This window comes from Tuber melanosporum (genome assembly GCF_000151645.1).
Source record: "Tuber melanosporum whole genome shotgun sequence assembly, scaffold_241, strain Mel28".
In the NCBI taxonomy this organism is placed as follows: domain Eukaryota; kingdom Fungi; phylum Ascomycota; class Pezizomycetes; order Pezizales; family Tuberaceae; genus Tuber; species Tuber melanosporum.
This window is the reverse complement of record NW_003298910.1, coordinates 1-8,832: the sequence shown is the minus strand read 5'-3', so window position 1 is coordinate 8,832 and position 8,832 is coordinate 1. Positions and strand designations below refer to the sequence as shown.

The window sequence follows — 8,832 nt, the reverse complement described above, 5'->3', positions numbered from 1 at the left end:
AACGAGTATGTGAGTAAAACGGTACCGGTGTCATAATTACAACCTAGAGTATTTTTCGGCGGGAGAGGGAGAAGGAGAGAAGGTTATCTCGCTTGGGCTTTTTTTTTTTTTTTTTTTTTTTCTTCCCTTTTACTTGTATCATAGTTTATGGCTGTCGTGTGAAATAGATTTGCCGATTTCGTTTCGTGTCCGAGTGTCAAATCATACCTCGGCAACGACAACAAGTCCTTCCTCCCTTCCTTCCGGGAAGTGGTCCCCCGACCTTTTCCCCAAAAACCAAGAAAAGTACAGTACTCACCATTCATCACTCGAGCTTCCTGATCCGGTTTGGTCAATTCCATCGCGTATGATAGTTATTGTAATTGTGAATGGCACGACAGCTGCTGATGGACGTGGGCCGCGAGTGAGATGTGGGGTAGACTAATCGTAACTCCATGATAACCCAATGGACATAGTTTACCTTCCAGAAAAGGCTGAGCAACATTCGATTGCTGTATCGTATCTATGATAGCTCTGGGGACTACCGGGGATTTGGAAACTTCCCCGCCCATACATACTTCCTCCGGAGCTTTGCCCACCACCTGAATACTGGATATGTTCCTGTTCGGCCGTGGCCGGGAGGAGTAGATTTTATTCGGTTTGATTGGGATGGATTTGCTTGAATTGTTTGTCTGCTTGGGATATAATAGCATACTTGCAGAGCTCAGATGTTTCTTCTTTTCTCTCCTTGTGTTATACACGCTGTAATGAATTCTTGCCACACCGCACCATTTCGCGAAGCAAAATGGATGGATCCAATCGCAGACGAATTCATCTGGACAATATGGAAAATTGACGGGATTGATATAGTAATGTAGGAGTGGGTAGGTGGGTAGTGGGCAAGTGGTTATCCAGACAACTTCTGCCTATGACGGATCTAAATTATAAGGGGGTTTTTTATTTTTTTTATTTACAAAACCAACTTTTACACCATTATTACTGGGATTGGCATAGACGTTCAAGTTGGATTGGGTAATGTTGCAATGTTGCTTGTTTGTACTGTACAGTACGTATGACGGACCGAGATAAAATTGCCTTGTGCTGTGCCTTCCGTTCGCTATCATTGTTTTCTGGTGTTTTGTTGTGGGTGTTTACTAACCGCTTGTCGTTTATGGCGATGATGTCCGGATTGTTCTGAAAGCTCTAGCTGAAATTATTTCACACTTTTATATAGACTGATGGGGGGTACCCGTTTTTGATGCCTTTCTATTTCTGCGATTGAATGGCGGTATGTATTATGTATGTATGTATGCGTCCTCGGCCTGTCCGCGTGTTCTGCTCGAGTAGGGTTGCTGGAACGGTTTACTACTGGTTGAATTTTGTAACGTCTCGAAATGTGGGGTTGGGCATGATACCGCCGGAGGGATTGACCAAGTCTTCCTCCTCCTCCTCTAACTGCTGATGGAGCTTCTTTCTTTCTGGGATTAAGTAGTGCAAGTGCTATACCAAATTCCTCCTGACATCTGCTAACCTTAGCCATCCAGGACCCCTATGATCCGGAATTGCCATCTCCCCAGCAATGCCCCTTCAAAATCGCCTAGATTTCCTCTCACTACTCGGAATTCTCTACAACTGCTTCCATCTTATCCCCACTGCGCGGGATAGCTCCCCCCCCCGTCTGAAGCGTGGTATCAACCGTGGGCTTGATGTTCTCATACTCCCCTCCCACCTCTCTCTCTCTCTCTCTTTCTCGTTTTTTTCTTCTAGGAGTGGTGGTATAATACACTTACTTACCTACCCACCAGGTCTAGACTTTTTTTTTTTTACCACCATACGGTGACTTGGACTTGGTCATCCGTTATCACTCGATCTCAGTCTGGGGTTTCGGGCAATAGGCTTGCGTGGCGTGCCCATGGCCCCAGAAGTGCGAGAAGCGGGTCCACCGTGGATGCTTTGGTAGACCAGACCGGTCACGGAGCATCCGGGCAACCGGCTCGTGATTCCGGGAATACTTAGTAGAGCGGACTGATGTTGACCCCGGGGGAGGATCGCCTGCAGTCCTGGAGCAGCCGTACACGATACTGGGGGGATACCGGAGCCCGCTGGGGGGAGACTGCTTCCGGGGACTATCTTCTATGTTAGATTCTCTAGCACTTTCGGGAAATTGATTTCACTGTCCTCGAGTTACCCTACTATTAGGGGGAGAGAAGCAGGAACTCTAGTCTTGGAGCCGTGGTGCCGAATTCTCCTGCGCCATGCGAGGTATTTGCCAGTATTGTTCTTTTTTGAACAGAAACATATGGTGGAGTGTTAGCCGCGCCTAGTGGATGGGGAATGCGCCATACTTCCAGCGGTGGGAATGCCGCCGTTATCCATGATTCACTTGGTTCCGTCGCACTGTTAGACACAGTATGATGCCATGTATGGTTCTAAACGTCCCGCCATATGTGGAGTCTTGATATCGGGCGAATTGACGAATTTGGTGATGAGATGCTGGCTCTTCTATTCGCTGTATCAGCCTTTAAGGCCATTGCTGCTAGCCGATATTCGGTGCGGTGTAGGGAAATCCGGCAGCCATCACCACTGGAGGTGATGGTATGGTACGGGTCCCTACACTGCATTACTTAAATTAAGTACTTTTTCGGGTGGGGGGGGGGAACACCAAGTGTAACTTACTGACGAGCCGACCCATACTGTATATCTATGATACTGGGTGGTGTCCGGTAGAGTACCGGTAAGTCTTGCATGCTTGGATTGACACCCGCCGGTTCTGGAGGGAACACCGACACCCTCATTTCCTCCCAACAGCCCATCCCATAGCTACGGGGTTTGGTTGACCCCGTCTGGAATTATAAGTTGGTATCATACCACATCAAATACAGTATCATAGCAGTTGCCGATATCATACTCCTCCTCCTCCCTCCCTAATGCCCATTTTCAGCGCACTATGAACGTAGCGTCCAGAGAGGTTCTTTTTTTTCTTATATCATAGTTGCGCTAGCCCCCCAAGAATAGAACCGAGACCCCCGTCCTGGCCACATGATGCGAGAGATGGAGAGAGGTGAGTTCGTCAACTCTGTTTATATACAATCATTGGAATTCATTTCCCACACGCAAACCACAAGTTAAATCTGCAATTTTTGCAGATTCTGCGCAAAATGCGGTTGTTTCAATCTCTTATGATTGTCGAATTGCCGATGATGATGATGGGAAACAAGGATGATAAACTCGTGGGTTCGTCGATAGATATCTGATTGTGAAGTATCATAGCAATCGTAGTGTGCGCGGAATTTCATATCTTCGTCTCGTGCTTGCTGCTGGCGGTCCAAGATGGAATACCGGAGTGTGGTGACACATACAGTACAGTACTCTCTCTAAAAAAAAACAAAAACGCCGGTCCCTGGAAAATGGGTAACCCACGTGACCCCAGAATCCCTCCACTACAGCGTTTGGCCCACACTAAGGAATACGGGTATTGCGTTGTATCATGGGGTGCTTTGTCTGGACCGACGACAGCAATGCTCTTGCCTACATGCGCTAGGTAGGCTTGGGCGAAGCGAATTAGGAAGGAATTTTTTCGTATTATTTCGATAGAGAGAGGGGGCCACGATAAAGAAGGTTGAGGGGAGAGGTGGTCAGGTGCAGATTTGAGCGGTGTTCGGCACGAGGATCCTCGAAGTAAATCCTCGAGGGAAATAAGGCCAGCGGGGCCTAAAGGAGAAGGTGGAATTCTCGAAAATTCCAAAGAAATCCTTGGCCCAAAACGGATAGAAGAGAAAGGAAAGCTTGGAAGTTCAGATCGGTTGGTCACAAGGGCAGGTGGGAAATAAGACTGACAAGGGGTGGTGGTGAAGTGGGGGTACTGTAGGGGAATAGGTATTCAAGTAGGATAGAAGCATGATGTTTGAACTGCGCAACAAACATGGCGGCAAATCAGAGCGGTATGTTGGCCTGCTCGGACAGTTCGGGCATGCTATTCGGGACTCCGGGGTGTTATCATAGGCGAGTCCACAATTCTCTAGAAAACAAAGTGTGTCCGGGCACTCAGCGTGCGGGGAGCCTCGAGGGGAACCTCCATTCACTGTGAGGACCCAGGTGCTATAAAGACTTGATTCGAGTGAGAAAAGATGAGTCCGCTGGTATCAAACTATCATGTGAAAAGGCGAGTGTGATGGTCTGAGGGATCCGGTCCACTGACTTGCATCTCCCTTATCCCTTCTGCTCTGAGCCGCCGCCCGCCAACAATAGCGAGACATCACTAGTAAATCGGGGGGAGCTAAAGAGAGAAGAAGAAAAAAAGAGAGAGAGCAATGGCACAACCAGTGGGTATCAAAGAAGAAGAAAAATCTCACGAGGCCTCCGCGTTGCTTAATGTCTAACCTAGACTTGAGACTATAGTACCTGCGAGAGGTGCAAGAGAACCGATCATTTCCATATCCGATCATATCCGGCGAGGTCTCGGGGAGGCTCCGTAAGTGTTCCTGTACTTGGGCTGAGATTTGCACCGTCTCATTCTTTAGGGTGTATAGGCTGTCTGAAGCGTAGTCTATGGTGTATGTAGAAATATATGCGGTACAAGAGTAGGTTGTTAGTACTCGAGTATTGTACGGAATACAATAGCCTCCGATTCCCGAGGTCCAAACTTGTCTTACTGTCGAGCCGCAGTCCGATAGTCTATTGTAGAGCAACCTAGGCTAGTGGGTGGCTGGAGAAAGTGTAGGGATAGCAAGGAAACCGCACCAGTATCCGTATCACAGCACCGCCAATACTGTAACCTCTCACTCCAACTTTATACCACACCAGGATATCCGTGTTCCGCCACATATCGCTGCTAAGTACGATACTTGTTCCTTCTTCATCGAGCGCTGCAACTCCTCGAATCCCACAAACCCCATAAGTTACCGCAGCAAATCCCATTTCCCACCCCAAGCTCAGTTCTCACCTAACGCGACACGAAACAGGAATTCCACAGCAGCAGTCAGTATGCAAAACGGACATCCTCCCGCCTGTCTAGTCTGTACATCCCCCGTGGCGGCAGCCGTGATGAACACCCACTTGTCTATTGTTTTTTTCTTTTTTTCTTTTCTTTTTTTTTTCAGCAGCTGAAGCCATAGAATTCCAATATGACTACGGTACAGTCCAAGTATGAAACTATAATAATAATATTATAGTCAGTATTCCATTTACCCGTTCATCATGGTTAAAAGGAAATACTGTACAGTACATACCTCGGTCCCCAAAACACCAATGCAAGTACTAATATCATACCGCCTGCACAGTACATTAGTACTGTACATCACGCTGAATGGATAGCTGAATGAATTCCCATCACGTCCAATACGCAATGGGCATGTCCAAGCTAATAAATAAATATTACGCTTTCAGCCCCACTCACTCACTTCCCCTGCCCCTCCATGCACAACTTATTGTAAATCCACTGCTCACTACCCGGCAGGTATCCGTGAGCTGGCCGGCTACGGTAGGTGGCAGGGTGATTGAGTGGGTAGGGTGGACCGGTGTGCTCATTCGTTCCTCTTCACATCACTTCTCTTATCGGCTGTGTCACGTTGAGGAGCCCCGCATCCATCTTATGATACAAGCACCATACACACACGCAGTACCCTACAGTACATATCCCGTTATCTATCGTATCGTATCGCACCCTGCTTGTGCGGTTGGAAAGTATGCACCCCCACCCCAGTCCACTGGGGCGGAACCGGGGCGATACAAGTGGAGTGGAAAAGGTGAGTATGCTCTATCGGGAGGGTTCGGAAAACGTTTTTTTGGGTTGGTTAACCCAGGTCGATGGGATGGGAGATCTTGGAAAGTGGATAAAAGGAGGAAACGAAGAGTGTTTGTTATGTGGGGTCGAGTTATTTGGTTACACCGAACCTTCATCCCTCATTTCCTTTCTTTTGATCACGAGCAAGAGGGCGAGAAGGGGCAAATGGCACATCTACAGTGTTGTGGCTGCAATTTTATTTTTGCATTAATAGTTAGACTTCTGTGGGACCCCTTTTCACTCAATGAGGCCCCGCTAACGTTCCTGTCTAAAATAAAAAAGACCAAAGGAAAAAGACAAAACAACCGAAGAGAAGAGACATTAACTGCGCCAGTAAAGAAAACCCGTAATCTAAATGCCGCCACAAATAGTCTCCATCTGTAACACAATATTAGTAATTATTCTTGAGATGAGATCAAGAAGTTTGGTTAGACTAACCATGATACCAGTAATCTGGTATGGACAAGCATTAGATGCAGGACGTCGATCCTCAAAGTAACCCTTGCCTTCCTTTGCGCAAGACCTAGGGATTCTAATAGAAGACCCCCTGTCCGCGACACCATAGGAAAAGGCATCAATATTTCCGGTTTCATGTCTACCGGTGAGACGGAGGGTGTTGTCATCGCCATAGACGGCGATGTGCTCCGCGTGGCGAGTCGAGAGCTTCTGAATGGCCTCCTCAATAGCCTTCATGCCTCCCTCATCGCGCATAGCCTCGGTAGAAACATTTGTGTGTAATCCAGAACCATTCCAATCTCCGCTATAGATTGTGTTAGTGTTAATCCGCTCTCACCACTAACGGGTGGAAAACTTACGAAATAGGCTTGGGATGGAACGAGATCTTAACACCAAATTCTTCAGCTACACGATGAAGGAGGTATCTGGCGATCCAGAGATGGTCGCCCACTATCAAAGTGTCAGCAGAGTTGGTATGCAAAACTAAGGTTAAACTTACTCTCAATGCCGACACACGGGCCGACCTGGAATTCCCACTGGGACGGAAGAACCTCGGCGTTGATTCCAGAGATCTTAACACCAGCATACAAACAGGCCTTATAGTGAGCCTCAACGATGTCACGACAATAAACCTTGCCAGTTCCAACACCACAGTAGTATGGTCCCTGAGGGCCCGGGAAGCCTCCCTTTGGCCACCCGTATGGGTTTCCATAAAGATCAAAGAGAGTATATTCTTGCTCCAATCCAAACCAAGGCTTCTGATCCTTATGAGCCTCCATAATCTTGGAACACTCGTGGCGATGGTTAAACTTATTAGGGGCCCCATCCGCATTCCAACACTCAGCCAACACGAGAATGTTGTCACCCTGCCTGAAAGGATCAGGGAAGATTGCGACAGGCCTGAGGTAGATGTCCGAGTCTTCACCAGGAGCTTGACCAGTAGAGGATCCGTCAAAGTTCCATTCGGGCAAATCTTCGACAGAAGATGGCTTCTTGAAGAGAGTCTAGGAAGATAGAAATGTCAGCTGAAGGGAAAAAAAACAGTGCTGATGTTGGTTTGTTGGTAGTGGGGTCAATGATGGTGGGGTAAACTATTGGCGATAAGAATATTGGGGGCCGAGACAAACCTTCGTCTTTGATCTAACGCCGTTGGCTCCGTCAATCCAGATATACTCTGCCTGAATTGACCCTCTCTGATCCAAGTTGAGGAATTTGACGAGCTATTGTTGAAGTCAGTTAGCTTGTGTGTGTGTTCCGGATGTTAGTGATGGGAACATTACATTCGCCGTATTGGAGACGATGGTAGATGTTTCGGTCTGTGTGACGACAAAGTTAGTAAGAGGGTAAAATGAAGAGAAGAGAAATGGGGGAAGAGGAGAGGCAGAAGGGTATTGCGTACCATGGTGATTGACGGTTTGGCGTGATAAAAGGTAGTCGTGTTGAGTAGAAGCTGTAGTTGATAGTGTAGAGGGGGAGAAGGAAGAGAGAGGGACGGCGGTTTTAAAGTAAGGAATCCCAGACAAAAATGCCAAGACACTCGATTTGGACACGGGAAAAAATCTCCCCCTTTTGCTTTTTTTTTTGGGTGAGGTAGGGTGAGGGCCAACAGGGTTGCCCTATAAACAGTTTGATTCTACGCCACGCGAGGTGAGAATTTCGACACTTCTATGGGATGATGAGTGGGGGAAGATTGAATATGCTTTTCTCATTCTATATTCTGATATCACCGCTCCGGGGTTGTGTATTGGAAGCTTGTAAAACTGGTTGCTATTACAGAGAATTCCCCCCACTACCAGGAACTCCAATTTCCCGTTTGAAATAGGCTTCTTGCTCTAGCACCTGCTCCTACGATATCACTATGCGGAAAAGTGCCTTGAGACATGCTTCAGGTTTGCTGTACAAGTAGTCTACTACGCTATCTACAAGTATACATGCAACCACAAACCATGGCCGTTCATATTGCTTTTGGAGGTACTGTAGTTGCATTGTGCTACTGTACGAGTAGACTTCCTATCATACCTACTCTAGTTCCAAATATACGAGTAGAATGCTGTTGCCTATACTCGAGTAGCCTCGTCCCGCAAGACACTCCGTGCCCCGTGCATTCCCGGTTTTGTCATTGTATGTGGGACATACCGGGAATGTACTTTTATTTTCAATATCTGCTCGAGTAGTATTCCTCGCATCCCTGGACTTGAAGCGGCTACGTATAATGGGTGGACACCTTAACAGGCTATCTTACAGTGCCAACCCTACATGCTAATATTCACCACGGAGATACAGTACCATCCAGTTCACCGCTTGTCGCATGTTACACATATCGGCTCTATTGCCAACTTCTCTACAGTAGCAGCTACTCAAGCACTACGGGGAACCCGCACCACAGGTGTCTAACACCAAGTCATATTCTCTCCGTACCTGTACCAGCGAAATACCCTCCCGTTTCTTTTCCTCACTTTCCTCCCCTCCCTCCTGGTCCCTACCATATCTGTTTTATTTCAGGTGTTTACTCAAGTATATCTAAAGGATCATTCTAGCATCGTAACAAGTAAAGCCCAATGAAAAATCAATCAATCAATCATATACAGTATATCATCTTGGAACAAATGCACTAC

At 47.3% G+C, this 8,832-nt stretch overlaps 1 protein-coding gene; it reads right to left on the bottom strand.

Moving 5' to 3' along the window:
- Positions 1-5,941: 5,941 nt before the first annotated feature.
- On the bottom strand, positions 5,942-7,926 carry GSTUM_00001013001 (uncharacterized protein; the record flags this gene model as incomplete). XM_002838325.2 has 9 exons in its annotated part: positions 5,942-6,139; positions 6,200-6,521; positions 6,577-6,667; positions 6,717-6,741; positions 6,769-7,221; positions 7,345-7,437; positions 7,498-7,533; positions 7,617-7,850; positions 7,879-7,926. The coding sequence occupies 9 exons, from the start codon at positions 7,924-7,926 to the stop codon at positions 6,113-6,115; spliced, it is 1,329 nt and encodes a 442-aa protein (XP_002838371.1). The 3' UTR covers positions 5,942-6,112.
- Between the last annotated feature and the right edge of the window lie 906 nt (positions 7,927-8,832).